Below are 22,385 nucleotides of genomic sequence, written 5' to 3' on the forward strand. Positions count from 1 at the left end.
TGTGTTTTTCAATTTACACTTTAAAAATGAAATGTATTCTAGTTCTATGGAAAAGAATAAAATATAACACATTTATGTAGACCAACCACCAGCATTAGTTAAATTTTGCCTTGTTTCAGATTTGTTTTTTAAAGGAATAAAGCATAGATAAAAAAGAAGCCCTTGTTTGTATCCCTCCCCAATCCCATTATTGTTTTTCCCTAGAAATAACTGCTATCTTGAATTTGGTGTTTATTGTACCTTTTCATTTTAATTCTATTTTACCAAGAGTTTATGTGTCTTTTAAGAATATGTAGTTTATTTTCTGTTGCTAGCTTCCACATAAATGGTATTGAGTTGAACATTTAATTTACACCTTGGTTTTTTGAATTAACATTATTTTTGAAATTTATCAGTGTGGTTATAGTTTATTCATCCTGACTGCTGAATATTGTGTGATATGAATTAACCACATGTTATCCATTTTCATATTGATGAACATCTAGTTTTTTTTCCATTTTTTCTTCTATTATAAATAATATTGCAAAAATGTTCTTATAATTATCTCCTGAACACATGTGCAGATGCTTTTCTAGTGTACAGGCATACCTCCTTTTATTGCACTTTCATAGATAATGTGTAGTTTTACAAATTGAAGGCTTGTGACAACTTTGCATCAGGTAAGTCTATGGATGCCATTTTTCCAACAACGTTTGTTCACTTCATGTTTCTATGTCATATTTTGGCAATTTTTGCACATTTCAAAATTTTCCATTATTTATCATGGTGATTTGTGATCAGTGATCTTTGTTGTTAGTATTGCAATTTACATGAAAGCTTATATGATGATTAGCATTGAAGTGTTTTTAAATTAAGGTACATACATGTTTTAGACATAATGCTATTACATACTTAGTAAGACTTAGTATAGTATAAACATAACATTTATATGAACTAGGAAACCAAAAAATTCAGGTAACTCATCTTAGTGTGGTATTCACTTCATGGTCTAATCAAACCTGCAATATCTCTGAGGTGTGCTTGTGTATACCTGAGTGGAATTGCTAGAGTATATAGTCTATGTGCATTTTAAACTTTACCACATGTTGCCAAATTATTCTCCAAAGTAGTTTTATTCTATTATCCTCCCACCAGCAACATATGATTGTTTCCATTGCTTTTCATGCTCATCTAACCCCTGATATTGTAGACACATGGTTATTTGATTTGTTAGCCCACATCAGATTAGAAGGGGAGGGTAAAATAGGGAATGCTTCTAGAGGCGCTGACAACATATAATAATAATGGCAACTGACATCGATGAAAGGCCCAGTGCATTAGATACTTTTCTAACATTCTTTAATCCCTACAGGAGAAAAAAGTAGCTAATTTTTGATAAGAAGTGAACAAAACTTTCAAAAGGACTGAAAAAAACCTCTTAATATCTAAGTAACTTAGTCTGTAGGGGGAGTAAGTCTTATATCCCTCCAATTCCTGAGAGGGTTAGGGTTAGGGTTAGGGTTAGTATAGAAATCCATTTATAATCACAGAGTCATTAAGAAAAGTTAGCTTTTATGTTCAATGTACTCTTTAAAGAGAATAAACAGTACATTTTAGGTTTCTAAGAAAATGACTTTGGCATTCTGGAATAGGCAATTTTGATAACAGAATCTTTTTGGATGGTCTGTCTTAAATTCCTAGTCTCAACCTTTGGTTTTTATTTACGAGCAGTTATCAAGGATTATCAGAGACAGGGTGAAGTAAATACTTTCTTAGAAAGAGTTCTTATTTTATACATAATATTTTTGATATAAGTAATTTCATTTATAAAATTTGTCAGGAAAATTCTTTGCATAGCTTTTTATGTAAAAGGCATCATCACAATTTTATTTATAGGATCAAATTGAAAATCCTTTGGCAGTACTTGGCGGCTGTAATCTGGCTTTCTCAACTATGAATTTGGAAATAATTTTGTCCCTTTGATAAATATCAAATATCAAGATCTCACATAATTAATCAGAGGAGAAATATGTGAAGTTCCCTTAAAAAGAATGATTTCTCGGCCAATCCAACTGAATATCTGTAATACGTATAAAGGAAGTATCTGTCAATGGAAATTGGGCTCTAGGTGAGGTGGGGTCATCTTTAGAAGGGATCGGACAATTTCTAAGGTTGTCTGCGCCTAGGGAAGAAAAGCCTTACCCAACAGATAGTGAATATGCAGGTCTCATTGTCAAACTATCCTATTAGGGAAGTAGGTCAATGGGTTAGACATGCTTTTATGTTAGGCAAGCTTAGCCTGACTTCATTAAGCATCAGTTCCTTTGACTCAGCCCTCTTGTTCCTGTTCCATGTTCATCAAACAGCCTTCTGATTTGACATCACAAAAATTTTTTCTATTGGAATAAATGGGCTGGTCATTCAGGAAGCTATTGAGTGGTTATAATTTTTATTTTATTTAAATTTTTTCTTTATTTTTCACATTCTCCAAAATAAAAATAAAGTTATATGGCTGGAATAAAATACAGATGGCATTAAAGTTTGAAACTTTTTCCCCCAGATGGTCAGCAGGAGGATGAAGCCAGTAAAATTGAAGCTCTGCATAAAAGGAGGAATTTACTTGCAGCATTTTGTAAGCTAATTGTATATACTGTGGTGGAGATGAATACAGCTGCAGATATCTTCAAGCAGTATATGAAGGTAAAATTGAAAAGTGAACAATAAGATATTTTTATATTGCTTTTATGTTTGGTTACCATTGAATTTTTTAATAGTTAAGTTACTTTTGTAGTATAAAAGAAATCTCTTAAAATATTTAACATTTTCAGTAACATTTTCTCATACCTCCACTCCTCTATCAATGGACATTTTGGGCTTGAGTTCATTTGTGTTTGGAATATTGCAAACAGCTAGTCTTAGATTAACTGTCACTAATAGAAATTGCATTTGTGATTTAATTTAAAACAACAGAATGGTGTTACTCCCCTCCTTGATGTAACATAAAAAAATGTTTTAGGAGTCAGAGAATTAGATAATACAGTTTCAACTTGGTTACTATGCAGCTTGTGACCTTGAGTGACTTACTACCTTTTGTATCCTGCCTTTCTTTATCTGTTGCACTGTGATAGTAAAGTTTCTTAAGCTCTGAAAATCTGCTTAGATTCACAGTAGGTTATTCACAAGCATCATAAATATATGTGAGATTCTTTAACTTGTAAGTAGTCGTAGAAAGGATATTACTGATTGTACTAACAGAATGTGACTAAATACGGCATGATAATTTTCCTGTAATCCTTTTTCAAGTAAAATCTAATTATAAATGTAAAATTTTTAAGCTTTTGATCTTACAGAATAAAATATGTAATACATTTATCAAAACCTAGTTAATTCTTCTTTGGAATAGTTTCCTATGTGATAGAAGTATTAATAAAGTACTTTAAAACTTATTTGGCATGATACTTGTTAGATTTTTTTTTTTAACTGGTGGTTTTTGAAGTCACTTTGCAAGTTTTAAACTTTTAGACATAAGTATTCTAGATTAAAGTCACTTTTGTTAGTCACATAGGGGCATGGTTATCCTGTTATCTCTGGTAGTTATGTAAAATCTTAAATTGGAAAAAAAAATCATGTGCAGTGTGTGATTTAAATGCCACATACAGTAACTTTGGGAATTCCCTGGTGGCTTAGACAATAGAGTCTGGTCTGCCTGTAATGCAGGAGACCCGGATTCAATCCCTGGCTCGGGAAGATCCCCGGGAGAAGGAAATGGCAACCCACTCTGGTATTCTTGCCTGGAAAATCCCATGGATGGAGGAGCCTGGCAGGCTACAGTCCATGGGGTCACAAAGAGTTGGACACGACTGAGCAACTTCACTTCACAGTAACTTTTCTTTTAAATGTTGTTAACAGACTGTTAGTTTCTATATGGAAATTAATAAATTTGGAAACTGCTCATGAAATACATGCCAATTGCAATGAATAAGTTATGAAAGTAACTATGATAATATTAATTGACTTAATATTAGGTTGGTGAAGAAGTAATTGCGGATTCGGACCATGAATTTTAAATCATTATAACTAGGCTCAAACATATATTAATCAAAGAAAGAGCCATTAGAGTCAACACGTTTTTGCCAATGAGAAATAAGTTTGTTTATTCCTGTAGCGTAAAAATCCATGCTTTGGGATTTGACGAACTCTTGGAAAGCATTTTCTGCCTCCTGCTGGTTGTGGAAGCGTTTTCCCTGCCAAAAATCGAGATGCTTGGTAGTCAGTTGGCAAGAGGTCAGGCAAATATGGTGGATGAAGCAAAACTTCATAGCCCAATTCATTCAAATTTTTTTTTAATGTGTTCAATTTTTGAAGTGTTGGTTGTGTGACATGGAGTCAAGGCATTGTCATGGAGAAGAATTGGGCCCTTTCTGTTGATCAGTGCCAGTTACAGGCAGTGCAGTTTTCAGTGCCATCTCATCAATTACTGAGCGTACTTCTCAGATGTAATGGTTTTGCCAGGATTCAGAAAGCTGTAGTGGATCAGACTGGCCACACACCACCAAACAGTGACCGTGACCTTTTTTTTGGTGCGAGTTTGGCTTTCACAAGTGCTTCGGAGTGTCTCAGTCCAGCCACTGAGCTGGTTGTCGCTGGTTGTCTCACACTTTTGATTGTATGTCACAATCTGATCAAGAATTGGTTTGTTGTTGTTGTGTAGAATAAGAGAAGACAATAGACACTTGACACTTCAAAACGATGATTTTTTTGATTTTCAGTTAGCTCATGAGGCACCCACTTGTCGAGCTGTTTCACCTTTCCAGTTTGCTTTAAATGCCAAATGACCATAGAATGGTCGACATTGAGTTGTTGGGCCGCTTCTTGGGTAGTTGTAAAAGGATCAGCTTCAATGATGGCTCTTAGCTGGTTGGTGTCAACTTCTGAAGGCCGGCCACTGCACTCCTCATCCTCTTGTCTTTGCAAAACTTCTTGAACTACCACTGCACTGTATGTTCGTTTGCAGTCCTGGGCCAAGCATTGTTGATGTTGCGAGTTGTCTCTGCAGCTTCATGACTCATTTTGAACTCAAGAAAATCACTTGACTTTGCTTTTTGTCTTAACATCATTTCCCTACTCTAAAATAAATGTAAAATAAATGGCAAGTAATAACTCATTGGCAAAAAAACACAAACTGAGAAATGTGCATTAGAATGATATATAGCAACCACATTTATTTAAGAGTGTATTCTAGTATCAAACAGCAAAGTTCAAAAGTGCAAAACCGCAGTTACTTTTGCACCAACCTAATAGTTCTGAAAATCAGAATACTTAATTATTTTTATACACTATACCTCCTTAAAATCAACTCTAGAACTTAATGTGAATTAGATCTTAACTGTCTGATATTTCTGAATTTACCAATGTTAGAGATTGTGCTTAAAGATCATAATAAAGTTTCAGTAACATTCTTATGTGTCTTTGAAGTCATAATTTTAGCCAAATATATTCTTGTAATATGTTTATGTGCCTAACCTAAAATTAGTCTTATTGTCCAATAGTTTTAAGAGACAAAGCCCTAATTTATTCAAATTTCTTTTCTAGTATTATAATGACTATGGTGATATCATCAAAGAAACAATGAGTAAAACAAGACAAATAGACAAAATTCAGTGTGCAAAGACCCTTATTCTCAGTTTGCAACAGGTAAGACATGAGTACCATGATTAGGCTAGCATAATAAGCACTTACAGGTTCAAGGTAACAGTCAAAAACTGGGCAAAAGGGCACAGTAGATAGTTCATAAAAGTGGAAATGGAAAATACACAATCTCACTAGTAAACATTGAGCAAGTGAGATCATTTTTTGCTTCTAGACTGGCAAGATTGGCAAAACCTACAGCTGCCTAAGATATGGGAGAAACAGGTTCTGCCAGCAGTATATATTGGCTCAACCTTCCTGGTAGGCAGTTTGCCAATACATGTCAAAATTTATAATGTGTATGTCATTGAGGCAGCAATTCTACTTTTAGAATTTTGTCTACAGTGGTAATAGGATAAGTTTGCAAAAATGAATATACAAGATTGTACATTGAAAAGTTATTTATAATACCAAGAAATTAGAAATAATCCAAATGTCCATCAATAGGATATTAGATGAATATATTGTGTAGTACCTCTCCACAGTGGCTGTTGGGTAGCACTTAAAATTAGCATAAGTTGGTATTAATTTAAGATCTCTACCGTATTTGAGAATAAAAAGATTGCAGTATAGCATCATTGTGAAATTGCGCCTATCTCTGTGTCCCTGGAGAAGGGAAAGGCTACCCACTCCAGTATTCTGGCCTGGAGAATTCCATGGATTGTATAGTCCATGGAGTCACAAAGAGTCAGACTTGACTGAGTGACTTTCACTTTCACTGTGTCTATTTGGAAAAAATAATCACCGAAATGTTAGCCGTGGTTAACTTGCTTTGGTAAGTTTCAGGTGAATTTTACTTTATTCGTTACCCATTCGCACATGTAATTTTAATGAGCACTTACCAATCATAGTGGAAATACACCAGTCATTTTCATTTTGGCAGTGGCATGGCAAGTTTAAATAGGCAAAAATCATTTGCTTAGTATACTTTGGTCTGTTGAGACCAAATGCATGTAAATCATAACCAAACCCATTTCACTTTGATAAAGTTTCTTGGCTTTTTAGAAACATAGGTGTGAAAGTTCTTAGCTTCATTTGCATATTTGATATGCTTTATTAAAAGATTTTAAAGGCTGCATTTAAATAACTTTTATTTTGTTTTAAAATAATAGCTGTAGAACGTTTAGAAAGTATTTTAGGAAAACTAGAAAAAATATACTTATCTTTAATTTTTTTCACTTGACAGTGTTTTCATTTTTAATCATCTTTCTAAAATCTTTTTAATGCCTGTGTTAAATCTTATTTTACAAAATAAAAAATGTGCATTCTGTCTTAATATCCTTAATTTTTCATATTAATAAATCCTAAACTTTTTCATGCCATTAAATACTTCCCTCTGCTCTTTTTTGGCTGCTCTGTGTGGCATGTGGGATCTTAGTTCCCCTAGCAGGGATGGAATCTGTGCCCCCTGTATTGGGAGTATACAGTTCTTTCCATTATAAATAGCATTAAAACAAACATTTTTGTACCTGTGTATTGCACACAAATATTACTATTATTTTTTTTGGGTAGAGTCTGGTAATAACAATTGCTTAGTCAAAGAGCATGAAAATTCTAAAGCTTTTGCTACACATTGCCAGATTGCTGTGTAGAAAGAAAGGTTATTATCTCAGTTTATGTTCCTAGATCAGTGCCCATTGCACTGTATTCTTTTTTTTTTAATTTATTTATTTTTAATGAAGGATAATTGCAATATTGTATTGGTTTCTGCCATACATCAACATGCATCAGCCAGCCCTTCCTCTTGAACCTCTCTCTCACCTCCCGCCCCATTCCCACCCCTCTGGGTGTCACAGAGCCTGGTTTGAGTTCCTGAGTCATACTGCAAACTCCTGCTGGCTATCTTGAGTAGTAGCCATAACTACTATAGGAATGCACTGTATTCTTGAGTAGTAGCCATTATCTGTTAAAAATTTTGGCAGTTTGATAGTTGAAAAAATTATATTTTGTTTTGCTTACTTTTTGATCCATAATTTAAATGTCAATAAGAACATAGTTGCCTAATAATTTAGTTGGTTTATATTTTTATATGCTATTATATTATCCAATTAATAGTGACAGAAAAAAACTCTGTCATAACTAATCTAAGAAGTTTCTAATGTCAGTAATTACCTCTAGTTTGAATATGTGAAGTGCTGCAATTTTGGTCATTTGAATCATGTTTTAAAAAATCCATGCTTTATAATGAAGTATAATGCCTTATTTATAGAACATCAAGTATATGTTAAATATAAAATATGATATTTCAAAATCAGTAATAATACATAATTATTAAAAACTTTAACATGCTTTCTTTCTTTCTTTCCAAACAGCTTTTTAATGAAATGATACAGGAAAATGGCTATAATTTTGATAGGTCATCCTCAACTTTTAGCGGCATTAAAGAACTTGCTCGACGTTTTGCTTTAACTTTTGGACTCGATCAGTTGAAAACTAGAGAGGCCATTGCTATGCTACACAAGTAATTTCCAAATTTTATTCAGCTTCTCTGGGTTTTAATCATGCAGGTTTTTTGTATATTGCTTTTTTGTTTAGAATAACCAAATTCAGTTGCTGCCTTATTACTTGTTTGCAAATCTGTAATATGTTTCCTTTCTTAAGAACCAGTAACAGTGCTGTCTCTGTTAAAACATGAATTGAGACTAAAATACCTTTTGTAGAAAAGTCTTTGCTTTAATTAAAGCCATACAAAATCATTATGAATTATGTGAAGAAAACATATTTGTTAGGTATTATAAAATCTCTTCTAGCAGTTTTGTCATGATCTCATGGCTGGGTAGAAGAATTTGATTCCTTTGCTGCAAGTTTCTGTTCTCTTTTATTACCTTTTCTCTTATTTTGAGCCACAATCTTTATTTTATCTGCATGTTTTCTTTGCCTTATCAAAATTGGAAAAAATCTGATTTTATTTTAGGCATGTAATTTAGTGATCAATTATACTTTTATATATGAGTATATTTTAGATCTCTAACATAACCAGCATGTGGATATTAATACCCTTTATCTTTATTGTGGATAAAGAGCCTTGCCTTTGGAAAAATCTAGAGGCTTGAGTTCCGTTTCATTGAAAGCTCTCTGTTTTGTGTCTTTTTAAAATTTGTATTGTTTACTTAGTTATGAAAGTGTTAAATATCTCCTTTCAGAAATTATTCTGCTCTTTAAGTTAGTCCTATGCTTTCCTCAACTTTAATTTACTCCCACTTTTTCATTTGGCTCCGAAAGTCTCAGATTTCTTTTTATGCCTTTTAATACTTTGGTTATGAATTTTAGGTAATACTTAAGGACCACACATGCAGTAATTATTCTGAGAAGTAATATATTATTTACTTCATATATGTGTAATGTTGGATAGTTGTCTTAATAGAGGTATTTATTGTTAAATAAATACAGGTAAAATTGGCCCTGAGTTGAGTATACTTTTTGAACTTTTTTTTAGTGAGTCATTACAAATAGTCTGTAATCATTATTTTAAGTTGATTTTATAGTTGATCTCCTTTATGTCTTAAAATATACAGAAAATGTACTGATCATTATGTGAAAGGATTTGGATTGTTTTCTATGGAAAAGAAAACTGAGGAAAGAATGTAGCTATGCCAGATCACATTTGTAATAAAGACCAGTGTCGGGGAGGGGAAGTGTCTGTGTCTGTGTCTGTTTTGTTTTAAAGAACCAGCTAGGGTGTGTGTCTGTCTGTGTGTGTCTGTTTTGTTTCAGAGAAAGTAACAGTCAGAGTTCCTGGGAAGTCCAGTGTTTAGCACTTTCACTGCTAGGGTGAGAGCAACTAAGATCTCCAATTAGTGTAGCATGCCCACGCCCACCCCCACCCCCACCCCAATTAAAAAACAAAAACAAAAAAATATCCACCCAAAACAAAATAATAGTGTCATTAAATATATTTGATCATTCTCTATAGACTCATTATTGTCCCTCTTCCTCAGATTAAACACATGAGAAAGGAAGCGTCTTTTGTAGTGGAGTGAAAGTATATAGAGAAATTTTCTAGGTTATTAAATTTTCTATTGTAGTTATTTAAATATTTGTCTTTTTTGTTTTTGTTGCAGAGATGGCATAGAATTTGCTTTTAAAGAACCTAATCCACAAGGAGAGAGCCATCCACCTTTAAATTTGGCGTTTCTTGATATTCTTAGTGAATTTTCTTCTAAACTACTCCGACAAGACAAAAGAACAGTGTATGTATTTACTAGAAATACTCTAATTTTGCTTTGGAATTCTTAAAGATTTGTTATAATTGGTTTCTCTTTCATATTTGTAGGATTTCATTAATACACAAAAACTTTATGCTTCAGAAATTTTATAATTTAAAGATTACAACTGTTTTATGCATAATATTATATTTTAATTCTATGAGTTCTTTTTACAGTGTAGCTGTATCTTTAAAGGTGTAACTGGAATGCTTTTTGTATTCCTGTTTGGGTTCTTTGCTCAGCCTAACTAAGGAAGAAACATTTAGCAGACAAAAATATTGCTGATCCATCTGTGTCTTTGTGTCCTGAGCTGTGACTACACTGGAAAGCAGAAGTCTCCCTCTTTTATGTTCGTACTTTAACTACAAGTCCTGTTCTCAACAGGCCATTTAAACAGAATACTTTTATGGTTTGATCTTCTAAAATGATGACTTACATTCTAAGAGAGCCCAACAAGTGGAATTAAAGTCTCAGAATCTTCTTTCATCCCTCCCTCCCAGACCTCCCAACCCTGGGCTTTGAGGTATAAAAAGACAGAAGAATATGAATAACTCATAGTATAAGTAATGTCTTCTTAAAGCCCACCAGTATTTTGCATTTAAAGATTATATAGATCTTATATGAAATTCTAAAGCAGACAAAACTAATCTATATTGATAGAACTCACCATAGTGGTACTTGTTGAAGTTGGAAAGACTGAATGGGAAAGGTACTTTCTGGGGTCGTGGGAATATCCTATATCTTGATAGGTGTATGGGTTACATGACTACATTCATTTACAGAGGTGGTCCAACTTTTATTTTCTGTGCACTTTATTATATGTAAATTGATCCCAATTTAAAATTGCATTGAGGGATTGGTAGTCCAGTGGTTAGATTCTGTGCAATCACTGCTGAGGGCCTGGATTCAATCCCTGCCTAGAAAACTAAGGTCCCACAAGCTGTGTGATGGTAGGCCAAAAAAAAAATTGCATTGATACTATTAATTAGAGAAATAAAAATTAAAAACAAAAAAATGATTTCTCACCTAGTAGATTATCACAACTTTAAGATGTCTGATAGCGCCAAGGATGTGGAGCAATAGAGACTTATACATTGCTGGTACAAGACCACTTAAGAGATATCTGGTAGTATGTAGTAAAGTTTAAGACTCTCCCTACCTCATGATCCAGTAATGCTATTCAAAGGTAGATTGGTGAGAGGAACTCTTACACATATATGTAAGGAGAACTATAAATGATTTGACTGTTGGGGACTTCCCTGGCAGTCCAGTGGTTAAGAATCTTGCTTCCAATGCAGAGGTCACAGGTTCTGTCCCTTGTCAGGGAACTAAGATCCCACATGTGCTAATATGCTTAGTCGCTCAGTTGTGTCCAACTCTTTGTGACCCCATGGTCTGCAACCCACCAGGCTCCTCTGTCCATGAGATTTTCCAGGCATGAATACTGGAGTGGGTTGCCATCCCCTCCTTCAGGGATCTTCCCAACCCAGGGATCAAACCCAGGTCTCCCATATTTATGGCCAAAAAGAAAAAAAATTTGACTATTGCATTGTTTGAATAGGGGAAAGCACAAAACTAACTATCTATCAACTAGAAAATGAGATTGATAGATTAGTATACAATGGAATACTATATAGTGGTCAAAATTGTTAGATATTTTTAAGTAAATATAAATCCTTAATTTTATTAAAAGTCCATCTAATTATTCAAATTTCTAGTAGTCTTAGATGTCATATATGAAAGTAATTCAGTTGTGTCTGACTCTTTGTGACGCCATGGACTATATAGTTCGTGGAATTCTCCAGGCCAGAATACTGGAGTGGGTAGCCTTTCCCTTCTCCAGATTATCATAAATGACTTATTCTTAGTTCATTTGACTGAATTGGGATTGAAAAGATTCACACAATCCAATTGATCTACTTTAAAAATTTTTTCAAGTTTATTGAGTTGTAATTGGCAAATAAATTTGTAATGTATTGAAAGTATACAGCATGATTTCATATACATTGTTTAAGGATTCCCATAATCAAGTTAACGTATTTATCACCTCACATTGTTTACTCTTTTTTTGATCAGAACACTCAAGCTCTACTCCTTTAGCATATTTCAGTTATATAGTATTATATATTTACATAGTATCATCAACCATAACCACCATGTTACATATTAGACCCTGAGATCTCATTCATTTTTTCAGAATTGTTTTTCTGACTTCATTGGGATATAGTTGACATATAACACTGTGTAAGTTTGAGGTGTGCAACATATTGATTTGATATACATATTGGAAAATGATTATCACCATAGTGTTAGCTGACACCAGTCTTCCAAAATGGTTAGATTTTAAATTAAAATGTTGTGTGCAGAAAGCTAAGTACAAAATGGTGCTGTGTTTTCAGACAAATAAGTATTAAAACATTATAAATAGGGACAAAAACAAGTTCAGGTTAATGGCAACCTCTGTGGCTGGAAAGAGGAAAAAAGGCAATAGCATCAGAGAGGGCTACTTATCTGGAATGTTCTGTTAGACTATGTGGTGAATACATAGTTGTAAATTTCTGCTAGTAAGTAGATTTTGGCTGCACATCTTGTCAGATGGTTAATAGTTCTCTGACTGACAGCCAGCTTACAGACCACACTTTGAGGAGTACTGTATGTAGGGCTTCCCCAGTGGCTCAGCGGTAAAGAATCTTCCTGCAGTGTGGGAGACACAGGTTCGATCCTTGGATCAGGAAGATCTCCTATCCTTTCTCTCCTTATCTATGATACGGGGAGAATATCTCCCTCACAAGATTATAAGAATAAAGTTAAAGAGCCCAAGAGGAAAACACCTAGCACACAGTAGTCACACAAATGTTAGTTGATTTTTAGTTGCTATATTATATGTAAGTCATGGAATCCTTGTGATACTTGGATCCAAGGGCAGATGTGTGACTTCATTACGCTGAAAATATTTTGCAGGTGGGGGCCATATTAGATTTACCTTTGCATCTGTCCCCATTGCCTGAGACATAGGTGCTCAACAAATAATAAGCCAAAATGCTGTGAATTATTTCCTTTATTGTGAGAATCTTCATAGGGACAGAATTGTTCATCACTGTACTGATGAGGCTTAGAATAAGTAGTGAAGTAATATACCCACACTCACATGGCTAGGGGTTGGTAGAACTGGGACTAGAACTCAAGTTGTGTAATCTTTAAATCCAATCCTCTTTTCAAAAATATGACTCAGATTTGTTCTTCTAACAGAGGGGACCTGTAAAGTTAGGATAGAACAGAGACATTTTGAGAAAGAGAACACTAATATCCTGCAGTTGTTAGTGGGATGCTTTCAGGGAATGTAGATCCATCGACCATTATTTTCATTCTCATTTACTTTTTATTTAACTCTAGTTAATCATTGTGTGTTCCATATAATGTGTAAGCCTTAAGATGTAGGAATAAGCAAAAATAAAAAAAAAAGGTATGGCAATTTAATGTATCAAAGCTAATGGTTTCTACTCCTTTTTAAGGTATGTTTACTTGGAAAAGTTCATGACCTTTCAGATGTCACTCCGAAGAGAAGACGTGTGGCTTCCCCTAATGTCATACCGAAATTCTTTGCTAGCTGGTGGTGATGATGACACCATGTCAGTCATTAGTGGAATTAGTAGTCGGGGGTCAACTGTGCGGAGTAAAAAATCCAAACCATCTACAGGGAAACGGAAAGTGGTTGAAGGCATGCAGCTCGCACTCAGTAAGCATATAGTTTATTTTCTTTATGTTTGTCCTTTATGTTTCCCATAGGTCACCTCCTTTTTAAATTCAAGGTATGTGTTGTTAAATGCACACTGTTTGTTCCAGTTATGTGTAAAATGTACTGTTTTAAACATTTTGCATATATGAATTTGATTCTTAAAATTCTTTAGGTACATTCTTATTTTTCACATGGAGGAAACTAGTACAGAGAAGTTGATTAACTTAGGTCACACTGATACTAAGTAGCAGAGCCAGGCAATCTCACTCTAAAGCATCTACTTTTTTTTTCTGTATTAAATTTATTTAAGATATACACACGTCCCCTCCCTCTTAAATCTCCCTCCTACCCCATAGAGCATCTACTTTTAAATCACTGCCCTATACTCTATATGGATATGGACTCAGTATTTTAGAACTAATCATTACCTAAGAGATCAGATCATCTAGTTTAAGTGGTGCAGCAGATTCAGAGAGGTTCCAACTTTGGAATTTCTGTGAAGAGATTATTAATCATAAAGAACTTGATAGGAATACAAGTTGCTGTCTATAATCTTAGAGTTAAGAATATATATATATTATGATGCTTGAATCTCTTGGACTCTTAGTACTCCAGGATTGGTTCTTCATTTCCTTTCTTTAAGATACTTTAAACAAATGAGTATAGTTGTCAAAATTTGTTCCAGCTATTATTCCTGAGTAACAAACTACCCCCAAAACTTAATGATATAACCTGGACATAATGTCTGGTACTTTCACTAGGAATAAATACTCCAAGGCTGGGACTGGAATCATATGGAGATATCTTCACTTCTAGATGTATCTGATGCTGGCTGTCAGCTGGGACCTCAGCTAGATTGTCTGCCAGAACACCTTACATGTGACCTTTCCATGTGACTATTTGGCTTCCTCACAGTGTGTGACTCGGCTTCAAGAAGAAGTGTCTCAAGAGACAACTCTGGACACTGCCATTTTCTAAGGCCAGCAAACTGGCATAGCATAGTTTCCATCATGTTCTGTGGACCAAGCAATCACAGGGCACAGATTCAAGGGAATGGGACATCATCCCCCACCTACCTGTTAATGTGACAAGTGTCAGAGATTTGGGGGCTTAATTTTTTTTTAGCTTATTTTCCTAGGAGCCATGGTTTTAAATTGCCACATGAATTAATGGTTTTAGTATTTTTCTGTCCAGTAACATGAAGCATAAACTTGTAACTTACACAGCCTTAGATTTAGACTTGATTGGTCATATAGTATCAACATCCCAGTCTGTGGAGAAATATCTCTTACACAGTATCCCTGACCAGTTAAAATACTTGGGCTTAATAAGAAGTTAAATTTTCCTTTTTTTAGATAGAAAAGTTATCAAATTAAAAGATGTATCTACTGAATACCACTAAATTTTAAAATGTTTTTCTTATCTAAACCTCTTAACTCACCTGGTCTAACATAATTAGCCTCCTCAGTGGCCAGCTCGCTCGCTAGTCTTCATATTCTTAAGTCTTTCCTCCACATCACCACCATATACTTTGTCTAAAACATGTAACTCACCACATGGCCTCCATAGAACCTTTAGTAGTAGCTCCTGTCACCTTAGCATAGCTTATAAAACTTTGCATAAGTTCATTCCTGCCTCTTTATTCAGCCTTATCTTTTGCCATCTACTCCAGGAGTACTAAACTCTTAAAATAATCAGCAAATTAGTATGATTCAGTCATTGTTGTTTCATGCCCCAGTGCTTTTGCTTAGGTTCTCCCCATTTCTTGGAGATGTCACAGTTCACATAATATCCACTCTAGTCAGAAGTAACTTCTGGGTAGCTGGGCTCTGATCTTTTTCATTGTTCCCATTCTCCCTGTGCTTCCCTCTTTTAGCACTTACCACACTTGTTTCCCCAGTGGCTCAGCAGTAAAGAATCTGCCTGCAATGCAGGAGACACAGGTTCGATCCCTGGGTCAGGAAGATCCCCTGGAGGGAGGGCATGGCAACTCACTCCAGTATTCTTGCCTGGGGAATCCCATGGACAGAGGAGCCTGGCAGACTATATAGTCCATGGGGTTGCAAAGTTGGACATGACTGAAGCGACTGAGTGTGCATGCACACTGTGTTGTAATTGCCTGTATTTTCTTTACCAGGGCTTCCCTGGTAGCTCAGCTGGTAAATAATCTGCCTGCAATGCAGGAGACCCCAGTTCGATTCCATTCCTGAGTTGGGAATATCCCCTGGAAAAGGGATAAGCTACCTACTCCGGTATTCTTGGGCTACCCTGGTGACTCAGATGGTTCAAGAATCCTCCTGCAATGCGGGAGACCTGGGTTCAATCCCTGGGTTGGGGAGGTCCCCTGGAGAGGGGAATGGCTACCCACTCCAGTATTCTTGCCTGGAGAATTCCATGGACAGAGGGGCCTAGCAGACTACACTCCATGGGGTCGCAAAGAGTTAGACACGACTGAGCAACTTTCACTTTCTTTTTCCACACCTGGACTGTCAGGACATGGCAGGGACTGCATCTTACATACCTTTGTATCCCTCTGTTCCAAGCTCTAGGATGTGTAAAGAAGCAGATGTTTGTTGACCTGCACAGGTTGTATTAGACATTTCCCTGATGGTTCAGATGGTAAGGAATCTGCCTGCCATGCAGGAGCCCTGGGTTCGATCCCTGGATCAGGAAGATCCCCTGGAGAAGGGATTGGCTACCCACTCCAGTATTCTTGCCTGGGAAATCCCATGGACAGAGGAGCCAAGTGGGCTATATTGTCCATGAGGTCGCACAGAGTCAGACATGACTGAGCGACTAACACTTAGTCAAAATTAGTGACTGAACTTCATTGCTATTACTTTTCTTTCTCAGCTGAAGAAAGCAGTAGTAGCGACAGTATGTGGCTAAGCAGAGAGCAAACCCTGCACACCCCAGTTATGATGCAGACACCACAACTCACCTCAACGATTATGAGAGAGCCGAAAAGATTACGACCTGAGGATAGTTTCATGAGTGTCTATCCAATGCAGACTGAACATCATCAAACTCCTCTTGATTATAAGTAAGTACATTTGATCATTTTCTGTACTATAACTTTATTAATTACATAGAAAAAAGTTAAGTTAAAAGAAGAATAAAATTCTCCTTGAAGCACGCAGGTAACATGGATGTTAGCTCAAAGACAACAAGAGGAAGCAAGGCAACAGCAGGAGAGAGCAGCAATGAGCTATGTTAAACTGCGAACTAATCTTCAGCATGCCATGTAAGTGAGAGTGCCTTATTGTCTGAGTCTAGGAAGTTCACTAATTCATTTTGACATATTTTATTGTGTGCCTTATCTAAAAATTTCAGCAAACTCTCTAGAGTAACTAAGCTGAAATAATCAAGGAGCTAAAAATTGGTCTTTCCAACAGAAAAAAAAAAAACCTTCTGAAGTTAAATATTAACTAGTTAGGTAAAGGACTGATATTAGGTTGATCTGTTGGAAAAATTTAACTCTGAATCCTTGTTTATTTTGGTACACAGAACTATAGCTAAAAATTTAGTTTTGTTACATCTTAATTGATCCCCACCTTAGTTCAGGCCCTCATCTCTTACCTGAACTATTTGCATTAGCTTTCTAATTCATGTTCTTCCCTCAGATCTATTTATCCTCTCACCAAATCCCTTCCCTCACTCCCCTCACCACCACTCCATCATTCACGTTGCCATCAAGAATTGCTATTCTAGAATAAAAATCTGATCATGTAGCTCTCTTCCTTAAAACCATTCTGTGGATCCCCATTGCCTGCAAGATACAGTTCAAACTCCTTAGCTCATGGCATGCAAGATCTTTCTAAATATGGCCCCTGCCTACATTTTAGTATCATATCTTATTCCCTGACAGCTGGTAAAATCATCATAAAAGGGCAAGCTCAGGTGTCACCTTATATGAAGCTGTGGTGTCATCTATGCTCCCATAACACTATGTATATTCCTATTTCTTATAGCACTTACCACATTGTATTGTAATTTGTTTATGAATTTGTCCCTTTCTCTAGACTGTGAGCTCCTTAAGGGCAGGGACCTCTTTCTTTCTCTTTTTTAAATTGAAAAGTATAGTTGATGTACAATATTATGTTTCAGGTATACAGTTTAGTGATTCACAGTTTTTAAGGTTTTATTCCATTTAGAGTTATTATAAAATATTGGCATTTCCCTGTGTTATACAATATATCCTTGTATCTTATACTTTGTACCTCTTAATAGGGACTGCTCTCATTTCCTGTTAGTGCTTGGCACATTAAAAAAGTACTAAGTTAAATGTTCATTGAATGAATAAATGTCCAATGCTAAAAATAACTGCAGTTTAATTTTCAAATACTTTGTTTTTACTGGAATCTGTATGAGAGTTTTATAAGTCCTTATTAGCTTTGGCTCCAAAAGAAATGGCATATAAGCAGTATTTAGATGACTGGTATGAAGGGGGAAGATCTGATGATTTTAATTAAGTTTTTTAGTTTGAAAGCTTTGTATTTGTAACATAATGTGGTACATGTTTTAATGCTGGACGTAGTGATTGTTACCTTATTTCTTAAATTTATATTTTGTTTCAATTTTGTTGGTTTTTGAATGATGAGAATTTGACCTATTTTTCTTTAGAACTGGTCATTCACCTCATGAGTAGTAGTCTATTTAAATTCACTTTAGTTTTCTGTAGTGGTCTTAAAAACCTCAAACAGACAAGGTATACTTTATCACATCTGTAGATTCGGATCCTGTTATGTCTACTATGTTCATCCTCTATACTATCCCTTGATTCTGTCCCCTATTTTGTTTCTATAGCCACATTCCCTTTAACATATGTTCTTATTTCATGCTGAATTCAACAAAGTGATTTCTTAGCTTCTTACTAGTTACTAGTACAGATACTGCAGAATTCTGCCAGGCAATCATTTGGTCCATATGTCTCCCCTTAAAACTTTCCGCCAGTGCCCACAATCTTCCACAGCCTTTCATTATCAGTACCATTTATCATTATTCTCTTGTTTGTAGATTAATTGATTAAATTTTTTCTCAAGTTTTATGGGGATATAATTGACATACAACACTGTATTAAGGTGTCCAGCATGATGATGCAAGTTACATGCATCATGAAGTGATTACCATAATAAGTTTAGTAAACATCCATCATCTCATATAGCTGTAGTTAGTTTTTATTCTTCTTAAAGATAAACTTCCCTAGGTGACAAAGAAATTATTCCAGTTAAATAATTATTATCAGAAGAGTCTTTTGGTTGTATCATAAGTTGTCTATCGCCTGAGACTTTAAAATATTTTTGTTTTACAATAATTGTTCTGTAATGGTGTCTGGCCTATAACTGAAAATACCTTCAAATTTTCTCTGTCACCTAGTTTATATCACATACATCTTTCAAAAGCAAAATGAGTTTCTGGTTTTCTATAACACATGGTCCCCAAAGCACACATATTCCCTTCACAGTTGCTTCCACCAAACACAGTAAAATTGTCATTTATCATTTACTGTCCAGAACTCTTGAGAAATAGGGACCATTGTTAACATATTTGTCCACATAGCCTGGACTAGACATCATGTCTTGTTATCTTTGTCTTTTAAGACTCAACATAGTTTTGTGTAAATTGTGAGCAGGCATTCAATAAATAATTGATTGGGGGGGGATCTTTACATGAGTGAGCAAAGAAAGAAATATTATCCAAACTGGGGAACAACAAGTCACCCTCAATTTCACTTAATGTTGATTCCTTTATGCTGATATGGGCTAATTTGTGAACTTGAAATTTGAGTTTTTTCCTTATAATTATGTGATAATAGAATTTTTGGTCTTAATTTTTATTTAACTTTTCTATATATGTCTCAGTTTTGAGTTTCATAGGATACAGAGTGCAAGTTTCACCGTAAATGTTGCTCATTTCTTCCTGAAGCAGAATTAATCTCTTCTTTCAGTATATCTTTATAGAGCTTAATGCATATTTCTCTTGCAATATTTATCACTTTGTCATAATTAATTGTGTTTCCCATAGTAGACTGTGAGCTCCTTGAGGGCAGGAATCATGTCTTATTCATCTTTTATTTTGCATCCATAGGACACAGTCAAAGCCTGGCACATAGTAGGCACTATGTGAATGAGTGAGTGAGTGCCTGGTACATTTTAGGTACTGAGTGAATGTGAGTGATGGGTAAAATTAACATTATATGTTCATGAAAATACATGTATTCTGAAAATGTCATTTCTTTGGTCTCTTGTTTTATACTTGTTTATTAATTTGTACCCTGCCTACTTTCAAAAAGGATTTGAGGTATCTTGTCTGCTCTCATGTGGTAAATTCTCATTGAGCTTTTAAAAGGGATATCAGAACTATCAAGCTAAATGTTTTGAAGTAATGTAGAATGAACATAACTCCTTAGCATTTTCAGACAAGTGAACATTGGGGTTTTGACATCATTGATGACATGATCAATGCCTAGTCATTTTCCCTGACCTTAATTCCATCATTTTCCATTACATTTGAATAGAGCCACATAGTTGCTGCCAATATATTACTAAGTTGTGACTTTGGTTGAGATCTTGACCTTTTTTATATTTCTCTAGTCGGCGTGGTACAAGCCTAATGGAAGATGATGAAGAGCCAATTGTTGAAGATGTTATGATGTCCTCAGAAGGGAGGATTGAAGATCTTAATGAGGGGATGGATTTTGACACCATGGATATAGACTTGGTAAGATACAATGATTCTGTAAGATTTTGAATTTAGATTTTTTTTGGAAATTAAATTGGATATTATTAGAGGAGAGAAATATTTGCCATAAAAGTAAGTTTTGCAAAATTACTAAATAAAATAGTTGCCAGGAGTTTAGTTATATGAGAAGGGATTGAGGAAGAGGGTAAGTTTGGTGAGGGTGTTAGATCCTAATTTAAGATGGTAAACTTTCAGACTAATTTAGGAATATATAAAGAATATAATTTGCCTAATAGTATAATATCACCTTATAATTTACCATCTATTTACCATTATCAAACCAATATATTAGAAACATGATCTACATTTTTACTCAGGTCAGTTTCCATATCACACAGTAAAGTACTGATAAAAGACTTGGAAGTTGAATATATATGATGGTATATTCGCTGATAATACCATCATATATACAATTAGGGCTTTATTATATACAAAATGATTCCACGTATGTCATTTTGCTACACAGCTCATTCAGCTTTGTGAGGTAGGTTGAAAGGATTGAGGATATTGAAGCTTAGACACCCTATCCAGAGAGACAAAACTAGTAAGCAATAAAGCTGAGACTCATAAAGCCAGGTCTTCTATTTCTCAGTATACCTTGGTGTATTCTCCTTAAAGGGAAGAAATAATTAAATATGGCTTCTGTTCAGAATAGTGTAATTCAGTGCCTTGAAAGGAAAGTGAGTTGAGAGAGACATTTCTAAAATAAAACAAAAAAAATCCTTTTTCTAGTTTTCATCCATAAGAATAATTTCCCATGAATGAACTGCTTTTGCATTTTTAAACATTCTGTAGTTTGAATAGATAGTACTTGAAGTATTATAGGGTACAATTACAATTACATAGGTCTTGTGAACACTTAATTAATTTCAAGATTTTCAGTTACTATTTGGCTTATTACAGATATGACAATTGTCAACTTCCTTACTTTTTTTCCCCTTTAGCCACCATCAAAGAACAGACGAGAGAGAACAGAACTGAAGCCTGATTTCTTTGATCCAGCTTCAATTATGGATGAATCAGTAGGTTTAATTTAAATATGCCTCAACATTATAAAATCAAAAGTAATAGGCAATCTCTAAGTTTGAGGTTGAAGAGCTTGGACAATACATTAAGAATGTATAAAAACAACTGGACAGGAGGAAAAGAGACAGGCAGGAGGGATTTCGGAGTAGAGTTGAGAACGGGTCATGCAGTGGTGGTAACAGATTCAAAGTGCCTTTGAATCCCTGGTCAGCTGGGGCTTAAGTGTTTGTTAAGGAATTTGGACTTTTCCTGTAGGCTTGAGTTATACCTGATGAAGGATTTTGAATGGGGTGGGGGGGCAGGCATGATCAGAATTGTGTTTCAGAAATATTTCCTTGAATAGGATGAATTAGAAGAAAAATAACCATGATAGTCATAATCTTAATATGAAGACATGGTGAAAAATAAACTTGAACAAAGGCTTTGGTAATAAAGAGAAGGGAGTTGAGATAATTGGTTATTGTTAGTTGTTGTCAGTTCTGTCTCTTCTATCAGTCCCTGTTGCCATATTCTCCCTGAGAATGCCATGGTTCAAATCTGTAGTTCCTCTCAGACACTCTGTGCTCTTTCACAACTCCATGACCTTGTAAAAGCTTTCCTCTCTGTCGGAATTGCCCATTTCCTTTTCCAAGTAGTGAATTCTTTCTTTCAGTAGTCAGTTCTGACATTACCTGTGGAGTTTTTCCTAACTTTTTAGATAGATACTTTATTCTCAGCTCCCATAACACTTGTACACACTTCTGTTTTGATAACTACCAGATTGATGTAGTAAAATAGGATATTACATTTTGCTCAATGATTGAACTCCAGGCAGTGATGATTTTATTCATTTTGAGAGTTTTGCCCAGCATAGAGGTGTTTAGCTTTATTTGTCAGGTTGCTAAATCGGTTAAATGCCTGTCTAGCTCACTTTAACATCTACCCATTTATGCTCCTTCTTTCTAACACCTGCTGTCTCAGGTGACTGTTGTATCATCCTCCAAGGCCTGCCTTCTATGCCCGTATTTCTG

General features: G+C 35.1%; 1 protein-coding gene across 4 annotated transcripts in view; it reads left to right on the plus strand.

Annotated features, from left to right (window-relative positions):
• The window catches only part of STAG2 (stromal antigen 2), a 129,144-nt gene that overhangs the window by 101,290 nt on the left and 5,469 nt on the right, over positions 1–22,385 (plus strand). For 3 of the 4 annotated variants that reach the window (XM_018044159.1, XM_018044160.1, XM_018044158.1), the window contains exons 25-33: positions 2,540–2,679; positions 5,572–5,673; positions 7,980–8,128; positions 9,729–9,857; positions 13,385–13,608; positions 16,462–16,651; positions 16,742–16,852; positions 20,202–20,328; positions 21,294–21,371. In XM_018044159.1, coding sequence (XP_017899648.1) covers positions 2,540–2,679; positions 5,572–5,673; positions 7,980–8,128; positions 9,729–9,857; positions 13,385–13,608; positions 16,462–16,651; positions 16,742–16,852; positions 20,202–20,328; positions 21,294–21,371 — 1,250 coding nt within the window. The remainder of the gene's footprint in view (positions 1–2,539; positions 2,680–5,571; positions 5,674–7,979; positions 8,129–9,728; positions 9,858–13,384; positions 13,609–16,461; positions 16,652–16,741; positions 16,853–20,201; positions 20,329–21,293; positions 21,372–22,385) is intronic. The other variant, XM_018044161.1, reaches the window with a different exon arrangement.

The sequence above is a fragment of the Capra hircus genome (genome assembly GCF_001704415.2).
Source record: "Capra hircus breed San Clemente chromosome X unlocalized genomic scaffold, ASM170441v1, whole genome shotgun sequence".
NCBI classification, from domain to species: Eukaryota; Metazoa; Chordata; class Mammalia; order Artiodactyla; family Bovidae; genus Capra; species Capra hircus.